Source organism: Stegastes partitus, unplaced genomic scaffold (assembly GCF_000690725.1).
Source record: "Stegastes partitus isolate 25-593 unplaced genomic scaffold, Stegastes_partitus-1.0.2 Scaffold55, whole genome shotgun sequence".
In the NCBI taxonomy this organism is placed as follows: domain Eukaryota; kingdom Metazoa; phylum Chordata; class Actinopteri; family Pomacentridae; genus Stegastes; species Stegastes partitus.
The window spans coordinates 462,938-488,285 of record NW_007577786.1 but is presented as its reverse complement, the minus strand read 5'-3'; the positions used below and the strand labels follow the sequence as shown (position 1 = coordinate 488,285).

The window sequence follows — 25,348 nt, the reverse complement described above, 5'->3', positions numbered from 1 at the left end:
CCTTCACATGTTGAAGAGCGTCCGATATGGACATGTGGCCGCTGGTGCTCCTGATCGTCCAGCTCTGCCTCTGCTCCGGGTACGAAGGTAAGCACCGATCACATGATCAATATAAGTATTGATCCTGCATGGGAGGGACAGATCACACAATGGAGCAGCTCATCTACAGCCTGTCCGGGGATGGGTGGTGGACAGAGTGGCTCATCAGTGGGGTTTTTAGGTGTAGATGAGAGTCTTTGTGTTACACTTTTTGTCGGAGGTTTGTCGTCCTTCTCCGCCGCTGCTCGGTGAGCCGCGGTTGTGTTTACGTGGAGGGGGAGGAACCGCGGGGGGAGTGCAGTGTGCATCTGGGGGACGTTTCTGTGCACAGAGCTCAGTCTGTGGTTCTAATGAAAGCCCTGCAGCTGCTGCTCACTGCAGGTTTCATCTGCAGTTTTTCTTGCCTCTTTTTTTTTCTTCTTCACGCTTTACTCCCCTGCTAAGAGGCTGAAAACGACCCATTCATCAGCTCTTTGAAATAAACTGCAGCAAAGGACTTTCATATTTTGTGGCTGTGGGTCTGTCTGGAAGTATTAACTGTCCTTTATTAATGAGCTTCTATCCTGCTGTTGACTCACACACAGGTTTGAGTAGAGTTGCAACATTTGGTCGATTAATCAAGTTGATTGGAAGAAAAATAATTCACAACTAGTCAGTTCTTGCTAAAAAGAACTATTTTTTTGTGCTGCAACTTTTCTGAAGTGAGTTTTGTCTGTGTGTGCATTGGTTATCCTTGGATTTTGAAGACTTTTCCCACAATTTTCTTATTAAGGTTTGAGTTATAGTTGCAATATTTGCTTGATTAATCAAGTGGATTGCCAGAAAATAATTTCCCGTCATTTCTTCTTGCAAAAAAAATGAAGTTTCTCATGTTGCAGCTTCTCTAAAGTGAATCTTTGTGTGTGAATATTGATTATCATTTGATTGCTGATATTTTATTGGATAAAACAAGACATTTTCCACTATTTTATTAATATGTTTCTGTCCTGATTTGACACACTCTCTCTCACACACACATATACACTTAAATACAGCTGCAACAATTTCTCAGTTAATCACATTTGATAGCCAGAAAATTAGTTGCCAACTAGTCATTTCTTCTTTTCTCATGGTACAGCTTCTCTAGAGGGATTTTTGGCTTTGTGGACATTGATTGTCATTGGTTTTCAGACCTTTGATTGGAATAAACAAGACACTTTCCACTATTTTATCTATGAATTTCTGTCCTGGTGTTGATTCATGCTCACATTTGAGTACAACTACAACATTTGGTCAATTAATCAAATTGATTGTCAGAAATGTGTTTTGTGGGCATTGATTTCTTTTGGATTTTGGACCTTTGATTGGATTAAACAAGACATTTTCCACTGCTTTATTAATGTTTTTCTATTGTATTGTTGACTGACACACACAAGGTTTGAGTACAACTGCGACATTTGGTCGATTGATCAAGTTGATTGCCAGAAAATTAGTTGCCAACCAATCCTTTCTTCTTGCAAAAATCATTTTCCTTGTTGCAGTTTCTCCAAAGTGAGTTTTTTCTTGGACGTAATTGCACTTTTGATTGCACACAACACTTTCAACTGTTTTTCTCGCCTTTAATGGACAAATTATCGTTCAATACTGAAAATATTAGTTACTTCAGTGCAGTATCCAACGTAAGAAAACATAGAGGCGATCCAGAGAGACACACAGTCTGTAGCCTGCAGTGAGGAGCTGAAACGACTTCAAAGCTCCAGTCTGGATGGAGGAGTATTAAATGTGTGTGTCAGTGTGTAGTCACAGTGGCTATGTGCCTGTAGATGGTTTGAGAGTGGCTCACCACCGCTGTATGATCATGCAGGCTGAAACATGAACACAAGCTGCAGAGCAGATTTACGCTGACAGACTAAAAACTGCCTGTCGAGCTGACAGTCAGGACTCTGGTCTATACTTGTGTATGTGTGTGTGTGTGTGCATTTGTGAGGAGTTTATTTTACAGGGGTCTGTTTGTGTTTGCTCTGGTGGTCAATTAGCCCCTTTATTACCAGAGCATGAGTGCCTAACATGGGGTGGCTGGCGGTGCACCAGAGTGAAATACTTGAGATATGGAGCTGCTTTTTCTCATTTTTCTTTTTTAAGTAGGCGGATGTAGTTTTTGAGTTTGGCCTCTGTTCTGCATCTCTCCTTACAGTTAAACCCATTTAGAAGAGGCATTTGTAAAAGCCCGATCATATTTTCCATGAGGATTCTTGTACTGAAGTGGGAGGAAGATTCTCCTCACGCAGGGAACAACCTGGATAAATGCCAGCAAGCACCATGAATAAAGAGCTCCAGCAAAAAGGAAGGAAGCACTTTACGCTCAGGTTAATCCTGAATGATTACAAAGCAGTGCCTGAGGGTCAAATCAAGAGCCAGCTGTTAATTAATGAACAACTAAGATGTAGAAACCGCTCCCTAGGTTTTGATTCATAAATTGTCAGTACAGAGGTTTTAATGTGGTTTGGCAGAGAAAGTAACAAGAGGGATGATTCAGTGAGAGGAAACGTCAGAGGATCACCCAAGACAGTAGAACTCCTCTGGGGTTCCTGAGTGTTTCATGACAAACCATCCAATAATTGTTGAAATATGTCAGTCTGAGCCAAACTGGGTGACTGAGTGACACTGCTGTCCCTATGAAGGCATGGAGTCAGTGAGCCTTGTGCTTTGATCAGCCACAACATTGAAGCTTCTCTCTGGTTGTTGATTTAACCCCTAAGAACTCGTCTCTGTGTTACATAAGTCCGAAAATTAGATTTTTTCCCCCCCATGAAAACAAGCTCTTCCTGCCTACAAAGGCTTAGATGCAACTCCACATCGTTGCTTCCTTTATAGTGTGGATCTATGTTGTCCCTGCCTCTCTTTCTAATCACCTATTTCCACTGGAAGCAGCTCAAACACACCAGCTCACCTACAGATCTGCTTTAAAACTACTCTGCACTACACAATGGCCAGTTCTAATGTTAGAGTAATTCAGGCATGCATGTTGAAACCTAAAACCAATTCTGTACAATAATGATACAGAAAGTCCCACACTGCAAGTTGACAGCAGTGGTTCCTTATGTTTGCTACATAGAAATCCTACAAATCTGAATCCACGTTTTTTAGACTGTCAGGTACAATGAAGTTTTAGGGTGTAAATCCTCAGCCATGGCGCTGACTGCCTATTTTGCTGATATTATATCTTCCAGCATATCAAAAAACACCTAATGGACATGTTAACAAGGTGAAAAACTTGGTCTTTAAAACCACTGAAAGATAAAGTCATGAACACTGATCACCTTGTTACACTGACCCTCGGGTTCTCATGTTCATGTGGATGTTATTTTAACATGCACCACCTACCTGAACATTGTTGCAGATCCAGCGCACATCCCCTGTATATAGCACCAACGCAAAAAAAAAGTTTTATACAAGGATCAAAAATTCACAGAAAGAGTATAAAATGAATACAAAATATTTGTAACTTGTGTAATACAGGTTAAAGTTATGTCTTTACTAAAAAAACATCAAACAGTATTTCTTATAACAAACCATCTAGCAAACCATTTTGGTGGCTGAAAATCATGTTTTTCTATGTTTTTCTTCCAATTCTCAAGAACCTATTTATCAAGATGATTGCCACTTTGACAGTCAACAACTACAATGTTGTGCAACATCTGCAACAGCATCAATGCAACAAAAGCTGCATCAGTTAGAGGTGTCGAGAACAAGCTGATAAAACAGCACTAACATTTTGTCACTATATAATGTTGAGATTCAAAAATGTTGGCCAACAGCTCCATATTTACTCCAGCAAACCTAGAACAAAATTTTACAGTCATGTTTTGTTCAATAGGTGTAGTCCAATAGTCACTGCACTTTTAGCTCTGTTTTGGTCTCCACCAACACCTGAGGAAAACGTCTCAATCTTTAGCTGCTAACTTGTCGTTCTGCTGTTTGGTGCTGAGCAGACAGTGCAGAATACAGCTGTTTTACTGACAACAGCTGTCGTGGAGGGTTTGCAGGGGACCAGAATCTATCCCAGCTGACACTGAGCAAGAGGCAGAGTAAACCCTCTCCAGGTCAACAGTCCATCACAGGGCCAACAGGCAGACACAGACAACCACAGTTCATTTAGAGTTACCACTTAACCTACTATGCATGTCTTTGGAGGCATGGGGAGTCCCGACAAACTTAATTCCAGTTTCGTGTTCAGAATCTTGTTGCTGTGAAGGAGCAGGGCTAACCACAGCACCAGCTTCATATTGGTCAGATTACATCAGAAAACATTAAAAACATGCAACAAAAAGCAAATATTACCACCACATAACACAACTTGTGGTCAAATAATCTTTTATTTCAATCCCTCATTAGACCATGAACAACAAAGTACAAAATACAGCTATTAATATAAACTGGTACATTTGTTATATGCTTGTGTCGCTTGTTAAAATTTTACAGGTACACTTTGTCTCAAAAACGCAAGCAAGCATGTCACATCAAGAATTGGAACTTTTTCTGCCCAGAGATAGAGAAAAGAAATCTTGCTGCTCTCTTAAACGTTTACACTTTTTTGACATGTTAAATACATTTTCTAAAAAAGCAGTGAACGTCTCGTCCAGACAAACCTTCATTATGGTACAGTTTATATACTGCATTCTTTCCTTACCAAAGAACCCAATAAACAGTTTCACCCAGCATCAAAACATTTTTTATACTGCATCAGATTTTTCCATGTCATTCTTTTTGGCTGCTCCTCGTCTTGTTTCCATACTTCTCTAATTCAGAAATGCTGAATACTGTAACTACAAATTAACATGCATGCAAACTCCTTTGCCGTTGCCGCTGACTCTCCTTACTTTGGCCTTTTTGAATTCGTGTTTGCAAACAGCAACACAAAGTCTTTTATAGGTGGATGAGGTCTAATTGGAGAGTCGTGCAAAGGAGTTTCACAAAGCTGCTTTGAAGATTCATAATTACATGAGTAATTTCTATCGGCTGTGAATAGATGTTTTCCTCTTGATTAAAGAGGTAGTCGACCAGAATTTTGGGCCTCTCTGTTTTGAGGGAGGGTGTGAAAAATGTGTGAAACCAATGAAAAAGTGTTAAACCGTTTGCAGGAGAAGACGTCTGCTGTGCTGAGAAGGTGATCGTGAAGATCAAGTGGATCCCAGTTTCATTAGCGGTTGAAAGAACGAATACAGAAATATTAATAAGCTCACCTTTAAGCACAGACAAATAGATACTAAATAAAGAAGCAGTGTGAAATGATTGGTTGTGCATGCTAAAAAACGCTCTAAATTAAGTATTCCCAATTAACTCTGCTGCTAACGCCTACACACTGTGTCTCTCAGGTGATGTAGTGCATCATCCTACTCAACTGACAAGAAGCTACAGAGACTTTACCAGGAATAAACAGTAATTATTTAATAAAACACTGAAAAAACTGATGTATTATTTCATTAAAAGCGCATCTACAAATAAACAGTTAACACTGAGCCACATATTACTTCAATATATACCTTTCTGTTCACAAAAGAACACTCATTTAGTTTTCACCAGTTAGCTTTAGATCCATCAGTGAAGAAGTCGCTGTCCCTTTTTTGTAAAGTGCTAATAGAGAAGAAAAGAGAAGTCGTTTGTTCCTCGGGGCAAGAAGCTGTTGATGTGATTATGAAAGCAGCAGCAGACGTGTCAGTATACACTATAAATGAGACAGAAATCATTAGTGCGCAACAGGAATTATTTAAGTCTGTAATCATGGCGTGTTGAATTGAGCGATAAAGAAACAACGTTCCTTTTTAATTCCTTTGTTAGCCTGTAGCCACGCTTCAACATCCACAGAGAACAAACTTCTTTCACATAATGACAGTTCGTATCAGAGGCCTGCAGAGAACAGCTAATTGGAATATCAGGCTCAGTAACTTAAAACGAATTCGCTCCTAGAGGTTTGTCAGGCAGGGAAGCTTTTGCAGTTCCTGCACTATTAACACTTTGACAGCGTTCTCGCTAAGAGCTCCTTTGAAGTAGGAGAGACGGACAGGAGGATGATTCTGGCTGCTGATCCCCTCCGCATCAGTGTTGACAGATTTATTAGATACGAATGAAAAAGAGTCTCCGGTTGCATATTCTTGTGTTGAGTTTCTTTGAATCTGGAATGCTTTTATCAACAAGCACAAACCAGACCGAGTCAGTTTAATCTAACTGCAGAGCTGCAGTGCCAGCAGCTTCAGCGCTGCAGATGGAGGCATCACGGGTGTAATGAGGAGTCCACACTGCTCAGTGTCCTTATATGTCCTCTGTCCAGCAGGGATGTTTGTTTGTCGGAAGGGGGGAAAAAAATAGAATCTACATTGCAAATGCCAAAAGAAATCGATAGAAGAAAACAGCTTTGTCCTGTGCAGCTGAATTTGAAGCTGTAGTTCTATTTTTTTGATTCACATCTTTTGTTTTTTAGTTAACCAACAGGCAAATGGCTGTTTCTGCAGACTGCTTCTGCAAAGTGCCTTAAAAAAAAAACACACATTTAAAAAAAAAAAACTATATTTTTCATAGAATAATCAAAGGTTAACTTTGTGTTCAGGTATTTCACATTCACTGCAGAATAGTTTGACACAATGATGATTCATTTCACTTAATTATACTAAGAGATTTATGATAGCGTTTGATTCCCTCTCCTATTGATTAGCTGCCAGGAGTTTGATTTATGCATATGGTGTCTCTGCCTATGGTAAGATTATCATTCATTATGGATTTTATATTTGATCTAATGCTTTGCATTTTTTCCCGTCACCTACATTTGAATAAGGCATCGGAGTCAATTAATAATTTATTGAATGGAACAGAGAACCAGCTCCTACTCAACAGTATTTCTGTCCTCCAACCACTACATATAGCAGTCTCTCCTTTGCTGAACTTCTGCTGTAACAGTGATTACCTTCTGCTGCCTGTAGGAGGCGTCTCCATTTGCAGTGTACATGTCCGGGTATGTTTCTGCGTGCTGGTGTTTCTGGTACAGCTGCAGCCTGATAAACATAAATGAGTTTATGAGTCCGTTAATGATATAATATCTGTGATTCCAGTGGTTGCTTGTAGTTGCAGCAAATGTAACTGAGCAATGTTTGTTTAAATCATGGATGTATGAATAGAGCTGAATACGATGACACCACTTGCTGCTAGTTTTTCCCTGTGGTCACTGATGATATTGCAACAACAACAACAAAAGAAAATCTCCTGTGGCCCACAAATGCATTTTTTCCATAGACCTAAGGGAGACATGTAAAACTGTTGACAGGACATCTCTACTGCAAAAAAGTTATGTTTTTACCATTTTAGGAATTTTTAATCCAGGAGTTTTATATTTGTGACGTCCTCAGCTTCAAAAACATAGTTATTTATATCCTTAAAATGTAAGATCTATGGGCCTAGTGGGAGGCCGCAGCCAGGGCCAGCAGGGAACAACAGCAATGTGCATGTACATCTGGTCATGCTGCACAGAATACAACCTAGAGGCTAGAACATTTCTCGGATCATTATTTCTGAGAAAGTCCACAGGAACAGCACTGAGCAGTGATTTTGACATAGTGGCCAAGACGTGTTGCAGCATCTACATCCATCACATGATATACAATGGCCCAAAAGCATTTTTTCCCCACATGCAGTCATTGTACGTTTACAAACTATCCAGGAGGAAGCTTGGAAAACTTTTGCTGTATGTCCCAATGAGCAGCTTTCATTCCACTGTAGCTTGTAATTCCATATCCGTTTCTCCTTTATACAAAGGCAAGCAGCTTTCATTCAGATAAGCTGCACCATCTTTGAGTTCAGTTCTCATCACATCTATGTAGGGTTTGGCACGTAGTCTAAAGGAATCATTAGGAAAGTTTCATTTTATTTTGGCTTATTGGTTTCCAAACAAGCTTTACTAATACTTGTGTATAAACCATGTAAACACCTACAACGTATCTGTTGTTATCTGTCATCCATCATTCGAGCTAAATGCCAGTGTGTCTTCTTGTCCTAATGCAGTTTGATTAATAAATCATAATTCTATCACAATTTGTATTTGTCCTACTCAGCCAGAGTTGCTTTATTAGCAGGTGAACAGTACAAATTATGTGACTGTCTGTAACAATCACATCAACTTAGCAAATGCTGCTTAAAAAGAAGTCTCAGACGGGCAGGATTGGACTCAGCTAATGTCACAGTGAAGTAGATGAGAAAATATAAAACAGAAAAGAGACCACATCTCGCTCTATGTTTCACTTCACCTCCCAGCAACAAACCCACTAGTCTGCATCACCACATTCTTTATAGGGCTGCAGTTGTGTAACCTCACTGGTTAATCAACATAGTAGCGGTTTAAATTTACACTTTTTAAAAAAATGTTTGAAGTCCTCAAGTATCCTTTACTTAAGCAAAAAATACTAATATTTACTAATATTTGCATTGAAGATGTTACTTAAAGTAAAAGAATGTAAATACAATCAGGAAAATGTACGATGGTAGAAAAACTAATAAGGCTCAGTGGAAAAAGAAATGTCTCCAGTGACCGTTATTCTATAATGCAGCATATTATCTCATTAGTTGTTTTATTACACATGCAGTCGATGTCCAACCCTACATCCACGGAATAAAAAGTCCCTGAGCACCTACTTCTCCTCAGAATTACAGATGGCCAACACTTGTACTTGTTTACAGCGGAAAAATACAAAGTAATGTTGTTTTAATAAAGAAATTAGTGTATTATTGGCCATTTCCCATCATGCCATTAGCAGATTTTATGTTGTGCGCAGTGCAGGTTGTTTACTACACAACAACCAGGCAGAGTTAATGTCCCGCTGTGGCTTCTCCCTCTTGTTGCACCGCTCCCGAGCAAAATTAAAAAGCATCCACTGATTGGTTACCAGTTTTTTTTGTTTGTTTTGTAGACACTTAGCGCTAAAAGCAGTTGCAAATATAATGCAGTTCCTGGACTGTTTCATAATGAAAGCCATTCCATGTTTTGCCAGTTGAATGCTTTCAGTGTGAAGCAGCAGCAGAAAAAAACAGGTTTTTGAACTCTGATATTGTGCAAAGTGAGTAAAGAGTAAACAACGAGGCTATTATCAGTGCATTAAGTGCATCGTTCTCTTCTCAAGAATTTCTCGTGTGTGTGAATCCTTGAATCCTGAGGAATGCCATGCTCTGCTAACAACGGTGAAAACTACTTTAAACGGTGTAAATTCTTATATCCTGTTTGCCTGGAGTGCCTGCAACGTCTTACAGAGCTGATAATTTTCTGCGGTGCATGCGGCTGTAAGTAACGTTAGCTGGGACGCACACACTCAAACACACAAACGCTTACACCTGTAATTAGTTTTCCATACATTTCTCTGCCTCCCTCCCTCGCCCCATTAGGAAGCAGAAACTAAAGTTTTCCCATTAGACAGCTAAATCTGACTCACTCAGTACGTGGGTTTGCTCTGTACAGTCCATGCTGTGTGATCTGACTGGTGAAACCTCAAAGCTTGTTGTGTGTGTGTGTGTGCTAGATGACTCGCAGCGGTTTGGTCCAAATAGCTTTTATTAAGCTGACAGAAAAACCTTGATCAGGACCGAGAACGGCAGATTTGCTCACAGTATCGGGCTTGTTGACCAACATTTGACTGATACGTGAAGCTGGAGGAGGGTCAAACACTCCTCCCTTGTGGATCCTGAACAGAGGACACATTCACACCAGGGTTCATGCATCCAGGGGCCAAGGTTGAACACCCTTCCCCCCTTTTTTAACCCCTTCTTCACTCATTTCCTTCTAGCTTTATTACCTCCAGCCCTGCTCTGTCTCTCCCCCGTCCCTTCTTCCTCTTTCCTAAAAATAATCCTCCTTGCTCATCACTATTCCCCTCACATTTGTCTCCTACCAGTGTCAGTCAACTGTGTCCTCCACAAGCTCTGCAGCCACTTCCCAGAAATATTTCAGCTCTCTGGGTGCCTTCTGGTCTGAATATCTTTTGCCCTGTTTGAGTGATGTGTTCACTGTTAAGGTTGACACAAAATGGATGGCTATCTGTGGTAGGTATACCTCTGGGAGCTGTTTTGGAATGAAAAGTTTTCAAAATAGTTCCATCCTTCCATTTCAACCAAAAGCTGCAGGGGACCACAGAGTGAATCTTTGTGTTAAACAGACTCACTTTTTTTCCAAACCAGATGGAAAAAGGGGATCTTTTGAGAGTTCTTTCTTTCTGCATGTCCGGAAGATCCAGATCACCCCCCTGAAGTCGTCTGGTTCAGATGAAAAGTTAAGCAATGTTTTTAAGTTTGTTCTTGGCGCTGTTTGGCAGAACAAAGGCCCCACAGGTCAGCCGAGGACAATGCTTTCAAGCATTGCCTAACAACTTGGAACGTAGTTCTTCATTGTATTAGTTGCTTTTTCTCGTTTTCTTCCACCCCCAGGGTCAGGACAGTACGCCTACGGAGATGATGAGGACTGGTATTCACGTAGATATAAAGGTGACTGCACTTGGTTTGTAATTGTCCAAACACACATGCATACATACACTACATTGATTGTTCAATTTGACCCACATTCCAGTTTAGAAAGTGTTCATATTGCAATCAAAATAAAGACATTTTCATTTTGCTGGAGCTGGATTAACATCACCCCATACAGAGCTACATGGATCAGCTCCAATATTAAAACCGTTCATCCACTTTCTTCCACTTATCTCGTTTTGGGTTGTGGTGGCAGCAGATTAAGCAGGTCATTCCAGGCTTCTCACCCCTCGAGCAATACTTTCCAGTTCCTCCTGGGCAATGCAAAGTTGTTCCAAGGCCAGATGAGATATGTGATCCCTCCAGCCAGTTTTGGATTTATACCAGTATCTCCTGCCAGTTGGACGTGCCTGGAAAACCTCTACAGGAAAGTCATTCTTTCGTTCTGTCATTCTTTCCGGCACTACTCCGAGATCACGACAATAGCTGAGAGCTGGATTGTAGACTCACTGGTAAATCGAAAGTTTTGGCCTCTGGCTCAGCTCACTCTTCCCCACGACGGTCCAGTACAATGACCGGATAACTGCTGATGCTGCACCAGTCCATCTGCCTAGCTCATGCTCCATTGTCCTGTCACTCATGAGAGATCTGAGGATCTCAGGTGGTTAGAATAACACTGATCATCTTGTTACAATGCAATGTTCTGCTGGGAAACTTTGAGTCTTTGCATTAATGTGAATGTTTGACACCTTTCACCCACCTAAACCATGTTCATAACCGAGCCCACCCCCAGCAGGACTCGAGGAACACAACCAAGAGCTTAAGGCCTCCATTCTCCCTAAAACCCAATCTGATCAAGCATCCATAGAATGCATTGGAACAGCCCGATCCATGTAAATGCCACCCAGCAATCCAAAGGGCCCAAAGGATCCAATGCTAATTTCCTGGTGCCAGACACCAAAGCAGACCCTCAGAGATGCTTTTGGTGGCAGAAGAGTGAACTACACAATTTTCAGCAGATGGTTTTAATGTTCTGGCTGATCCATGTAGATCTGTTGCTGCCCTCCAACCAACAGTCAAGTGTCTAACTAGCTGCCACAAGTTTCATCCATTCATGTATAGTCCCTAGTTTAAGATGAGTCATCTAAGCATTTTAATATTTTACAGACAGGCAACATGTTTTGTAATGATAATCAAAAATAGATTTTGACATTTATTTGGAATCTAACACAAGTCAGCTGAATAATTACTTCAGGGACACTGGCTCAGAACACACAAAAAATGTATTTTTGTATTTTACTTTGCCTTTTAAAAGTCTCATTTCAACACCAGTTAGTTCAGCCAGTTTTGCAAAACTGACACAGTTACGTCAAAGTAGCTTCCAGCATTAAATTCGGGGTCAGTTAGACACGGAACATTATTATCCAGGCCAAACCAAACTCTGCCCTTGTGTAAAAGCTCAAATGTAGTATTATTTTCTTTTACTCGGTGGCTGTGGAAGCTTTGCCAACACACACACATACAGAGAGAGAGAAGGAGCAAGGGAGCCTCGCTGTGTAATGAATACTCATTTTTATTCCAACTGGAAATTAGCCTAAACTTGTGTGTATCTTCCTCTCCAAGTGTGTGCATATGTGTGTCCACAGGCCCGAGCGTTCGTCCTGAGCCAGCAGGAAATAAACTGCAGATTTTGATTTCCCTGAATTGGAATAAGAACCTTGGGGCCCCTGAAACTTGGCATCAGACTAGAATTTTTTACACAAGCATTCTAGAGATGGGCAGCAATCCAGGTTTAAAGGGCACAAGTTGAAAGGTCTGAAAGGACAAGTTTGACATTTTTTGGAATTACGCTTTTCTACTTTCTTGTCGAGAGTTGGATGAGAAGACTGATATCATTTTCATCTTTTTATGATAAATGTGAAGCTGTTGCCAGCAGTCGGTCCGCTGAGATTACTTTGACAGCTAGCTTTTTGTCCCTGTTTCCTGTAATCAATCTCAGCTAATCTAACTGAATGTACTTTCATACTTATACGTACACAATGATTCTTCTCATCTAACACTTGAAAAGAATACAAATAAGTGCATTTTACAAAATATCACAGTGTTTCTTTTATTAGGGCACCATTATTCTAAAACAAAACAGATATTTCTATCGTCAAGCTGAGTAAGAGAAGTGGAAATGGATCCAGGGGACAATAAACGGAGATTATACCTAAATCGCTAGTGTGATAACTATCAGTAAAGAGCAGCACTCTCAACACAGACTTTTATCTGTGGGGTGACTTTCACACTCTATAACACACACTGAAACTTAAGCACTCCCTACACATCATTATCTGTCTTCTCCTCAAGTGAGGCTATCTCCTTCCCCTCCTGAGACACTGTTGGATTATGAAAAGTCGCAGATAAGGTAATGAGAAATCCACCGTATCTGCCTGTACTCAAGGTGATGGGTGGCTTTTTACATTTTCACACTAATAAAGTCTTTCTAGCCCTTTCGTAGTCTTCAGGTAAGTGGTTATTATTCAGCCTCTCCCACTCCAAGACCACACCATAAAATATATGAACTTGGGCCGATGCTGCGATTTAAAAGGTCAGTGCTGTCCTCTTTCTTCGGTTTTCAGGAACCCCGTGGTGCGCGCCCATTAAGGTGAAACATGGTGACGTGAGCTGCCGCACACCCAGAGGGGAGCACTACAGGAACGTGATGGGGACTCGCTGTAAAATCCGCTGTAAGCAGGGATACGAATCTCAGAGCACAGAGGTGGTGTGTATGGCTAGCAAGCACTGGTCCTCCAACTACGCCTGCCGAGGTGAGAAACAACATCCACCTGAACGCACATCGAATCTGTCTCTCTATGTATGGATCTATTAACATGCACATCAGAGTCATAAGTCCTTTGACATGCAGTCCTTTTTGTGTTGACTTGAATTAGCATGCTGGTCACTTTTCCATAAATGGCAGTTCTTCTACCTTGGGGCTTACATTTACATATCACTTCAACACAGCAGAAGTCTGAATTGCATGCAGTCCATTAATGGATAAGCGTCTGCAGGATTACAATGCACAAACTGTCCAATCCCACACCTGTAGCAAATATTACACATCACATGTACCGTTGCTTTCGCAGTGTGAATCCATGAAGCCATGAGGAACTTCAAGTGACCTCTGTTCAAACAGCAGAATACCATCACTTTAACAGACTTAGCATATCCTGTATCTGAAAGGGGCTTTAGACTATGCACAAAGGTGAACATAGCAAGACTGGCCTGCCCTAGAGCAAATCTGAAGCCCAACTTGTGGTCGACACCAGCCTTTGCTGTTACCCCCTGGAAAATACATCCCGGACTGTCAATCAGTGGCTACACAGCAGACATCAGTGCCTTCCATTAGCCGTACAGTCTCTTCGGTGGAGCATTAATTACCAAAATGAGACACCAAAACACCTTATAGAAGGTGAAAAGTTGATGCTTTAGAAATGAGAGTCAATTGGATCTAGCCTCCAATGGCGTTGTGCTTTGTGGTACTTTCACACTGACTTAAACATAAAGCCAAGTAACTATCTGATTATATTTCATTGTTAATCCTGTTTTTCCTCAGCTTTAAACCTCAGCTCACTGTCTCAAGTTTATTCATGGCATCCAAATCCAACATTTCAAATAGATAATACTGCCTGTTGCTGATGCTCAGGACTTTGCAAAGCGAGTTATTTTCTTTATACAACAAATTTGTAAACAATTAAATGGATCTATTGCTTTCCTTAGAAGTCCAAACTTGGCAGAGTGTAAAAGCTTCTTTGGAAACAGACCGTAGGACACTAAATTATTCCACAGTAACTCAGGATATTAATGGATATTACTGCTACCACTGCGGTGGTGGTGGTGTGCTTGAAAAGAGCCACTTTGTGCAATGTGATTTCTGCTGAGGAAATGGTCTCACTCGAAGGTGTGGTGAAAAGCAAGTCATTGCGGAAATGGCTGAGACAAGATAATTGTCTGAATATGGAGTTAACAGTGCACATTTTCAGGCAATCTCTCCTTGAAAGCATCTATAGTGTTGCACCGATTGTACGTGCAAAAAGCGACGTTATGTGTATAAAGAAGTGGACATGACTGTCTGAGAATCAATTTCGGAAAGGTTGCAAAAATTGCAGCAGCAATTCTAAACTTAGAAATTGTAAGGGGACAGAGATTCTAAAGCTAGTCGACCATCAAACTGGCATTTGTTGTAAAGTATACAGACCTCTTCAGTTCCTCCACTATAGCTTAGGATACTGATGGACCATATGAGTTACTCTTTACCACGTAGCTCTAAAATCAGTTTGCTCAAGCCAAAACAGTGCATCTTTTTTTAGACATGAAAGAAGACCATGATGTATCAGTAATTAAATGCAGCAGCCTAAATTTATAACATGCATCTGAACATTTTTAACACAAACCAAACCCTGCATTAACCTTGATTGTTTTCTGCTGACAGAGATCCGTTGTGCCAAGCCGGACATGCCTGTTAACGGCGGCTACAAGTGTTCGGATGGCTCTTACTTCAACTCCCGCTGCGAGTTCTTTTGTTCTCCTGGATTCAGTCTGAAGGGCCAGAAGACGGCAACCTGCCAGCACACCAAAGTGTGGAGTGCTGGAGTCCCCACCTGTGTTGGTAAGACTGTGTGTTTGTTCTTTTGTGCACATGTTGATTTCCCACAGAGGACTGGAGCCTGCAGGCTACTAACAAGTAATTACTTGCTTAAGGCACAATGTTAGCTCCTGCTAGTCTACAACAAAGCATATTCCTCATAATACAAGGTTTTATGATTGATGTTTGGTAAAAACAGGCCTCAAGAAATATTATACACACTCATACACCAGTACTCTGTGATTTGTTGAAAATGATAATATTTTTCTCTTCTCAGCCTGAGCTGAAAATAACTCTGTTTTTCATGAAAAGCTGAGATGTACAACCTGCACTTAGGTGATCATATAAATAGTAGAATAGTCTTATCCAGCAGACAATCACAGCGTTTTTGTGTAGCTACAGACTCATTCAGTTGTCACTGCCAGCGCATCCTTTCCGCTGCTGTTTGTGAAATGATTCTTGAGTCTGCTACATCTTTGTAAGAGGACACACTGAAGATTCCTCAGAGTGATGATTCATCTTACCTTTTGTGTCACATTAAAGCATTGCTTGACAATTGATTCTTTCATCGTATCTTTCAATGTCTTGGTCTCCGCCTTATTGAGTAGACGTCCAAGTGTTACTGGTGGTACATTGTGCCACAGGTTCACAGTGTGTTACTTTAGCTGGTGAGAGCTGCTGTAGTTAAGACAGCGTGGTCGCTTTATTGTCCATTACCCCATCAAGACAACTTAAGCCAGCCTGTAACTCATTGCATCAGGTTTTATTGGGTTAAATATTAAAGAGAAAGTTGAGATGTTGGGGACAAAATGACTAATATTACTGATAATCATGTTGTCACCCATACGCTTCTTGAAGCTCAGTGTTGTGGCTCCAGCTGTCACCATCTTGGTAGCGCCTTACTCCACCTAACTCCCAGTTAATCCAAAAATGACTGAAAAGAAGTAGAATGTGAGTGGAGCTGAGACCACACACCCTTCTATGCATAACTTTAAGCCTTGATACAATATAATGAGGTTAATTATATAAGGATTTGCCTTCCATACAGTTCTCATTATTCAAGGATTCCAAGACTTTACCGGTTGCAAACACATTTATGCATAGAATAATGCGCAGTGAAATGTGTTGTGCACCTGTTCCACACTGAAACAATAATAATAGTAATAGGAAGAAGAATAAAGAATAAAACACACAATAAATAAATATATATATATATGAATATATATAGAGAGAAATAGATAGAAATAAGCAAAAATAAATAAATAAAATTGTCAAACTGGGACAATGAACGGGGAAATTGTCTACAGAGACCAAAACTGTTTTTTTGTACCAGGTTGTTTTAATGTTTATTCCTACTGTAAAGTTGGACATTTTAACATGGAGGTCAATGGGGGTTGTCTCACTTTTGGAGCCAACCTCAAGTGGTCATTAGAGGAACTGCAGGTTTGCATTTCCACATTGGCTTCACTGTTCAGCCATGTCTTTTTATTTGTTCGCTGTTTATTGAAGTTTTGAAATGTCTTATTTTCTCTCTGTAGACATGGATCCTCCAAAAATCAAGTGTCCTACTCTGAAGGATAAGTGGGCAGAACCGAGAAAGCTGACGGCGAGGGTGACCTGGGACACACCAGAGGGCGTTGACACAGCTGACGGCATCCTCACAGAGTCAGTCTGATCTCAACCTCCCTTTTAAGCTTTTCTCCCATTTCACTTCGCCGGTGCCCTCAGCCTGTTTTAGTCTTGTTCATTATTTCATTCTAAAAGGGGAGATAACAGCGAAAGATTAAAAGTGAGGATGTGTTTTGCAGTGTTATCCTGAAAGGAAAGCCTTCAAAGTCAGACTTCCCAGAGGGGCTCCATAAGATGTCTTATACGGTGTTTGACCGGGCCGGGAACAAAGGGTCCTGCCGCTTCACTGTCAGAGTGCGAGGTGAGTCTCTACAAGCACTGAGAGAGATTTTGATCATTTGTGTGGGGCAGGATTCTTGGTAACGCTTTATATTATGGGGTTATTTCCAAATTGTTTTCTAAAATTATCTGGAAAATGAAGGCTGTGTTCTATTGTTAGACTTCTATAATTCTATCAAAAAATAATTAAATCAATCAAACTCAATTAAAATATCAGTTTACAGACAAATTAAATACAGTTTTACGTGCTTTACAAGCAACAGGCACAACATTAAAATAGATTTCATGCACACAATAGAATTGTATATGACAAAATAAGAGACTGGTAGTTAAGATAATAACTGTAAGGTAATAAAAGCAATAAAAGTAATAAAAAAAATAAACATTAAACAGAATAAATGGAATATAATAGAATGGTAAAATGTAAAAAAGATAAATTACAATAAAGTAAATAAGGAGGATTGAAATATAAAACAAGTATAAAAATATAAAACCATGCCCAATGTACAGGCAAAGAAACAACAGGTACCTCAATATAAATCCAGTTCTATGAGTCTGTGTGTTTATCTGGGCTTCAGCATTAACTGAAGATTTATGAGAAAGCATAGTCTCAATAAATTATATAAAATGATTTGACAAATGTTGCAGTTGTCTACAGACACAGTCCAATTCAACTTACATTTAGCAAAAGATTTTCAGTAGTAAATTGACATTTCATGGGTCTTTATCTTTCATGGAAACTCAATTTTCTAATAAATAGTAGCAGATTTACTTGTTTTCTTGGCATGAAGCAGCACTAGACTGTCTGAGCTGATATCTGTTCCTACTCCACAAATGCATTAAAGTTCAAAGTATAATCTGTGACATTTACCAAACTGTCCAAGAGCGAGGCCGATTAATGGAAATCATATCCATGTAACACCACCTGGTTTCCATCATGCTCCAGGGGCATTTTTCTCAGTACTCGTCATGTGCTACAGTTAATGGGAATCAATGTCCTCGGAACCCAGTATCTAGCAAACACTGTACTGCATGCTTCATGTGGAATCTTCTGACATAACAGGCCGACATGGCTGCTTTTGTAACCTTTGAAATGCGGCAGGCCTTGTCAGCCCATTATGAAGCATTAGGTCCGTCTGCCACTAAAGCAGTAATGGATTGAGTCTTTGAGCTGAAGGACGGTCTCCTTTCTTTTTTATTGCTCATTGAAGCAAGTTGAAGATGTTTCAGAGCAAAACAAAAGGAACAAATGACAACAAGGTATCACATATTCTACTGTCATACACACACTTTTTTCACGGATGAAAATTGTGAAATGTCAGAGTAAAAAAATCCAAAGTATGAATAATAAAATAGACGATGGCTGATTTCCATTTATCTGCTTCAGTTTTAGGTGTCGTGTGCTGACTCACTGTCACGCTGTCCTACTGAGACGCTTAAACTGAGTCATTATTAATGTTAGAAGTAGCACGTTGTTTTAGTATGACGAGTCAGATTGTCTACTGTGATAAAGGCCTGTGGTTTACTTTAAGAAACTTTATTTTATAACAGCTATTTTTTGCATGCAGTCAAAGTTTACAGACACAGGTTGCTGTTTATTACTAGATATTATTCCTAAATATTAGCAATATCATGACGTGAAATCTCCCTTAAACTCCCAAAGCTTACTTTATATATTGAATACGTCTCCATAATATTACAGATTGACGACTAAATGTGCAAAATTTAAAGTTGAAAGTTGGATAAAAACATCTTGAGGCATTATTAATATTAATAATAGCTTTCAAAAGCTCAGGTAAACTGCCTCATTAGAACTGTGTGAGCACAGTTTGATTATATTCAACTGGCAGTGCTTGATACATAATCAAACAACCCCAAAGCTGTCTTCACATTTTAATTTAAGTGTTTCTAAATCTTTGGAAGGACGCCTTCTTTCCAGCTGTAACCTCACGCAGAAAAAGAGTGATTTACTGTAGAACCTTAGCACTCAAAGTAAGAAGCTGATGGGTGAAAAGGTCAGTTCTGCAGGTTAAAATGTTTTATTTCATATGGGGGATGTGTGAACAACTCAGTTAATGAGTTTTTCTGTATGCTCTGAGTCTTATGTGCCTCTCTCTGTGTGCAGTCCGCCGCTGCAGCCCGCTGTTCCCTCCAGACAACGGTTATATGAAGTGTGACAGCGACAAAGACAACTACGGAGCCTCCTGTGAATTCACCTGTACGGGCGGCTACGAGCTGCAGGGCAGCGCCGCCAGAGTGTGTCAGTACGGACTCACCTGGTCTGGTTCAGACACCACCTGTGCACGTATGTACACAAACATACTGTACCTGCACATACATTTACTTTAGGCATAGTATTTCTTTCTTTGTAGCCCTTTTGCATTCATTTCCCAAACTCTTTTTTGCTAAAAGACTAAAAGCTTGAAAGCAAATCATTAAACCCTTCTGTATACAATAGCAGCTTAACAAATATATGTCTCTATAGGCGTCAGAAAACACTCAAAGAGATCACAGTTGTGCTGTTCACTCGCTGTTATTACAAAGTAAGGAACTATCACTGCTGCTGCAACTGTTGCTGCAGTGGCATCGCTACTTTAAAACAGTTGTATTATGAGGTTTTGTGGTTCCAGACGATAAATCAGAACCAGCTACTGCCTTGTAAAAGCACAGCGGCAAAATTGTCACACATTTGCGCTACTGAGCGTTAAGGCGTTAGTTGCTCTTAAAAGTGAGCTTAAAATACATCTGCACAAGTAGAACAAGAACAAAAAAAAAAGAAAGTCTTTCATTAAAACACAAGATGAGTGGACAGTAAGAGAATATCCATTTATATTAACAGAATTTCACCTTCGTTTTGTATGTTTTATGTGCTGAAGACTTTATTTATAATGAGTCGTTATAGTTGTAGTTTATAATGACAAGGTGCCATTTTTTTTCAAAAAAGTATTTGTGTGATTTTTGTCTTCGAGCCATAAGTGAACATTTCATACACTTATTTTATTTTACAGTTTTTCCACTTTTCTGTGTGTATTTGCACTGTAAAGTACAAATCTCTGCCAGTATTGCAATTTTGGGAGCCGTTCACAAAGGTATTGCAAAAAACAATAACAAAACCAAAAAAATTCACCATCTTGGGAGAAGACACAAAAACATACCAGTAATTTGCAGCTTGTTTACCAACTCCCTCCTGCAGGTTTCTGTCAGTTCCAGTTTAATTTTTCTTTTTCTTTTACCATTTTTTTGGTGGTTTTATATAATATTTGTTGATAATTTTCAATTATTTTTTCCAAGTATTTGCATTAGAAATGACTGGAGCATTCTTAAGTATTTTTTCCATCCAACTCAGCAACTTTGTTTTTTACATGATAAGGCAGGGTTGTTATCATTTAGAAAACTTAGTAATTTCTAATCGCATGTTGGTGTCAGTCAACTGTGGCAGCACTGGTTCTGGTTTCATGCGAGAAGCTCAGTGGAGGAGAAAATGGCCGCCTCTGCTTCCCATCGATTAGAAAAATCAATACCAGCCGCCTCTCTATTAAACGTCTGTATCTGTGAGACAGGGAAAAAGTCAGTTGCAGCTCACATGTTGAGTTCATTTATATTCATCTGCTGAGCAACAATCTAATCATGCAGCACCTCACAGCAATAACGCGTTGTGCCGTGCGTCATATCTCGCCGTGATTGTACATTCAATGTCTTCACAGCCATGAACATTAATGTGGGAGTGCGCTCTGCTGCCGCGCTGCTGGACCAGTTCTACGAGAAGAGACGGCTCCTCATTATCTCAGCGCCGACGGCCGCCAATCATAATTACCGCTTCCAGATGACTAACTTACAGGTGAGGCACGACTCGCTGAGAGAACATGAGCTGAATGCGGATGGACTGAGACGCAGGGATGAGCAGGGGGAAAGAGATGGAAGTCAGTACTGATTTGTGTCCTCTCACAAAGAAGATCTTGGTGTGTTTGGTTCTCTTTCTTGCTTTGCTGCCTAAGTGGGACAAATCCAAATAAAAAGGAGAGACGGTGTCGTGGTGACAAACAGAAAATGCCATGGCGGTGAATAAATGACAGTGACACCGGCTCTGATAAGGCTATTCTGGGGCGGATGTTTTCCCAGCTTGTCAGAAACCATTAAGTCAGAGCTGTCTTTAAACGCCTGACCTTTCAAAGTGACTGCGTTATCAAACCGGCGTCAGTTTGTGAACAAGCTGAGTGATCCGTCATGCTGTCTGTCCACTAGTTTCCCTTTCAGAAGTTCTTTATGAAACATATTATATTTATTAAGCCACCTTAAAGCGGTGGGAAAGTGGAAAAAACTTCATCTTAATCTAGGAAATTCTAATCACCATGTACAGTTCATGTACAGAACTACACTACCGCTGCAGCGTGATTAGTACTAAGACCATCAGTTTCAAGCATTTTTAGAGTCATACGGTGTTTCAATTCAGTCACCTATTTACTAGTTTAAAGTAATGTTGCTTTAGTGCAAGACAATCTTTGAAATTTTGCACAGAGCTTCTGACAAAACTAACTTGATACGAGGATATATTTTTATTCTAAGCACACAGTGGACACTGATATTTCCCTTTGGGCTCAATAAAGTCTGTCTGCCTAATTCCTTCTATCCTGTGTGCCAAAAACCTTCAGTCAAGAAGCACAAACTGTTGCTGTAGCTGTGAATTAATGATTCTCAGCCAGGGGTATGTGCACCCCGGTGAGTACCTGTCGAAGGACCGTGGAGTAGCTTCACTAATTTGAAAAAATAGAAATCGTGATTTCTTATGAATAAATATCCGCACATTTGCATTTAGAAGGAAAATAAGCTTAGAAGTAGGATGAGACATCAGTGTGAGGTTGAATTCATTGAATAAGCTCTCAGAAGCCCAAAACCCTTGGACTTGAAAGCATGTTGTCTTATAAAGAGGAAAAAATTAAGAAAAATCATCAAAATTACACCATTTATCACAGCAAGAAACTGTAAAACTGAATCAGTGAATTTTCAGCTTTCCTTAAGCTTCTGATCTGTGTTGCACCGCTTCATCAGAAAAATTAACCAAATCCAAGCTCGTGATAGTTCATCAAAATCATTTTATTCTACATAGCTTGTTTAAAAAGTTGCCAAAAATGTTTCTTCTACCGTGATTCTGTCAAAATCAAAATTAGTGACTCAGCTGCAACCAACGGTTAAATGACAAAAATCCAGGGACTGTTTTTTTTTTTACCTGAACTGGGCTGAACTGCAGGCTACACAGAGCAGACGTGAGAAAAGGATGTAAACAAATTAAAAATGTAAATAGTAAAATACCTGCAGTATACAGAGACACTGTTGGTTTTCTCACTACTGGTAACACCTCTGGACACTTGGAAAAATGTACTACATGTTGATTCAAGGTTGTGGTTTTTCTCCAATTTTTGCAACAATAAATGATAGAAGAAATTCAACTTTAGTTTTTCATTTCTGACTTATGGCATTGTAAGTTTGTTGTACTGCAAAGAAGAGTTCTGTCCACCTCCAGCTATGGTTGTGCTGTTTCCATAGAGGTGCCCACAGTGATTACAGGGTCAAGTCAAGACACACACAGTACATCTAGTCAGAAAAGATGCTGTTACAATGCGCACTTCTATGTAATTATTATTGTTAGAAAACATTAAGTTTATGATTACTGAATCAGTTGAAACATGTTAAACATGGGATGTGTTAATAAAAGGGCACTTGAGCTCATGTGATGGAGCTGCAGGGACACAGCAAACTACTGTACATCATATATATTGATTTTTTTTGTGGCATTTATGTCTTTATTGGATACCATCTCACCAGAGGTGGATAGTAAGACATGCAATAAAAGCCGACCCCCAGGCCCCATACAGTTTAAAAAAAAAAGGGTGAAATATTCTGCAACAGGAAAAAATAACTTCCTACCAAAGGCTTGTTTGTGAGAGTGTTTATGCTGTCTGTTTTGGCAGCACAGTGGGGACCAGCACAATATTAGGCAGCTGCTTTTAATCTTGCTGTATTAATCATGAACACAATGGTTTGCCGCAGCCCTGGTGGTTCAATAGAGGTGAATACGAGCTGTTCTCGGTTTTCTTTTGCCTCTACAGTAATCGATAAGGCTGTAAAACTTATGGCTCAGTCTGTCTTTGTTTCTGTCTTGGGGGATCAGCACGCTCAGTGTGGACTGGACTTAAGACACGTCACGGTCATCGAGCTGGTCGGGACCTATCCGGCACAAGTTGGACGAATTCGTCACAGGCTGCTTACTCCAGCGCTGGCCCTGCAGCTAAGGTACTGACACACATACACACACCATGACACACACACACGTACACACACACACACAGGGACACTTTTGTGTAACTTCAGTAACTTGTGTGACTTTGCCTCGCTGCCAGGATACTCCTCCGGATTCCCCAAAGGTCTTTCCAAATGGTGCTGGTGGACAAGCAGGGCATAGACAAGCAGCGCTACCCGTTCCCCATCACGGCGGCTGAATTATTCACCACCATCGACACCTTCCCCCAACGCAAGGATGAGATGCTGCTCCAACAAGAAGCGGGCCAGGGCTGTCAATCATAAAACACCCGCAGCACTCAGTGCACTTCATGGACTGTCAGCCATCTTTGATCCTTTCCCTCCTCCGTCACAGCAGACAAGACCGACTCAGATCTTCTGTTTCCAGCCACATGTCACACACTCCTACCTGAACTCATTCTGTCCTGTATCCTCTATGTGTGAGTGTGTGTGTGTGTATGTGTGAGTGTGTGTAAGTGCGAGTGTGTGTGCGTCATCAAGGGTTTGGATGTCAGTCATGGTGCTGATCTGAGGCTGATCTAAATTAAATAGATCTCACAGTACATTACAATCATATTGATTCCTGTGTCTTGTCTGTTTTATATTTTTATTATTATTATTATTATTTCCAAAGCAGAAATATGTTTTACTATTTTGTACAAAAAAAAATAAGTCTTTTACTGTATGAACTGGAAAACTTTTCACCTGTCTAATATTTATGTCTCCTCTCTCTATTAATGATGTACTCTGTGTGTGTGCGTCTGTACATCTATGAAAACACTGATTAAAGGCGTCCAGTACAGAGGATGTGCTCTCCTGTGTGTCAATGTGGGAAAGAGATGTACAAGATCATCTGAGCGTAAAGAAAGAAACCAAAGAAGAAGTCACAGAAAAAAATTCCCTCGTATCATTTGTGTAAAGAAAAGTTATTAAAATTACAAAGAAAATATCCTTGCAGGACTAAAAATTCAACTCTTTTTTTTTTTTTCCTTCAGCATAAAGTTATTTCAAGCAATTTCTAAAATTAAGTGTTTGTTATGTTAATGAGTCGGTTTATTTTGCTTCAATTTGGATGAATAGAAATAAATTTGTTGCACAAGTAGGCCTTTATCAATCTTCTTTCTGTGGATGTCAGTCACTCAGAACAAATCCTAACAGTGTGGCTTTTCTGTGTGACGTTTGCTTTTCCCTCCCCAGGTTTTCTGCCCATGTTTTGGCTTTGCTTTCAGACGTGGTAGGTTCATTTTTGCTTGTAAATTGGCTGTAGGTGTGAGGGTGGTGTGTGAGTCTCCTGTTTTTGTCATCAAGAGTCTGAGTAGGAAGCACTATTTTTGCAACAGGATATGCAGAACTTTTAATGTTAGAATTTTCCTGGCAAATTAAAATATTGGAGTGACAAAGCAATAATATACATAATACAAATTAACCTGATTGAATATTAAGGTTACGACTGTACAATGCTACATATAAAACAAATTTACATGATAAAATGATATGGTGAAGACACTGCAGCATTATGTATCATACAAATTTGACTGATTATTCAAACATTAAGGTTAAGACTCTACAATAATTTACAATGCAAATGTACCTAAATAGTATATTAAGATGAGGATCCGCCAATGTTATATATAATACAAATTTACCCAATTTAAATATTATGGTCAAGTCCTTCCAATATAATATATGATACAAATTTAACAGTCTAAACAGTTTAAATATTAAGATTAAAACCCTACAATATAATCTATAACACAAATCCATCCATCCATTATCTATACACTGCTTAATCCTCACTAGGGTCGTGGGGGGCTGGAGTCCATCCCAGCTGACTTAGGACGAAGGCAGGGGACACCCTGGACAGGTCACCAGTCTATCACAGGGCTACACTTAGAGACAGACAACCAAGCACACTCACATTCACACCTATGGACAATTTTAGAATCACCGGTTGACCTCAACATATTTTTGGACTGTGGGAGGAAGCCGGAGAACCCGGAGAGA

At 40.0% G+C, this 25,348-nt stretch overlaps 1 protein-coding gene across 1 annotated transcript; it reads left to right on the top strand.

Moving 5' to 3' along the window:
* srpx (sushi-repeat containing protein X-linked) lies at positions 1–24,151 on the top strand. The gene is made up of 10 exons (XM_008275556.1): positions 1–87; positions 10,474–10,530; positions 13,137–13,325; positions 14,990–15,166; positions 16,681–16,807; positions 16,951–17,072; positions 19,176–19,355; positions 20,755–20,888; positions 23,217–23,338; positions 23,446–24,151. The coding sequence occupies exons 1-10, from the start codon at positions 27–29 to the stop codon at positions 23,627–23,629; spliced, it is 1,353 nt and encodes a 450-aa protein (XP_008273778.1). The 5' UTR covers positions 1–26; the 3' UTR covers positions 23,630–24,151.
* Positions 24,152–25,348: the final 1,197 nt, after the last annotated feature.

Excerpts from the sequence above, each read along its gene's own strand:
- srpx (XM_008275556.1), top strand. The coding sequence starts at position 27 with ATGGACATGTGGCCGCTGGTGCTCCTGATCGTCCAGCTCTGCCTCTGC. Across the intron at positions 16,808-16,950 it reads GCTGACGGCATCCTCACAGA|TGTTATCCTGAAAGGAAAGC; the intron begins GTCAGTCTGATC and ends TGTGTTTTGCAG. Across the intron at positions 17,073-19,175 it reads CTTCACTGTCAGAGTGCGAG|TCCGCCGCTGCAGCCCGCTG; the intron begins GTGAGTCTCTAC and ends CTCTGTGTGCAG.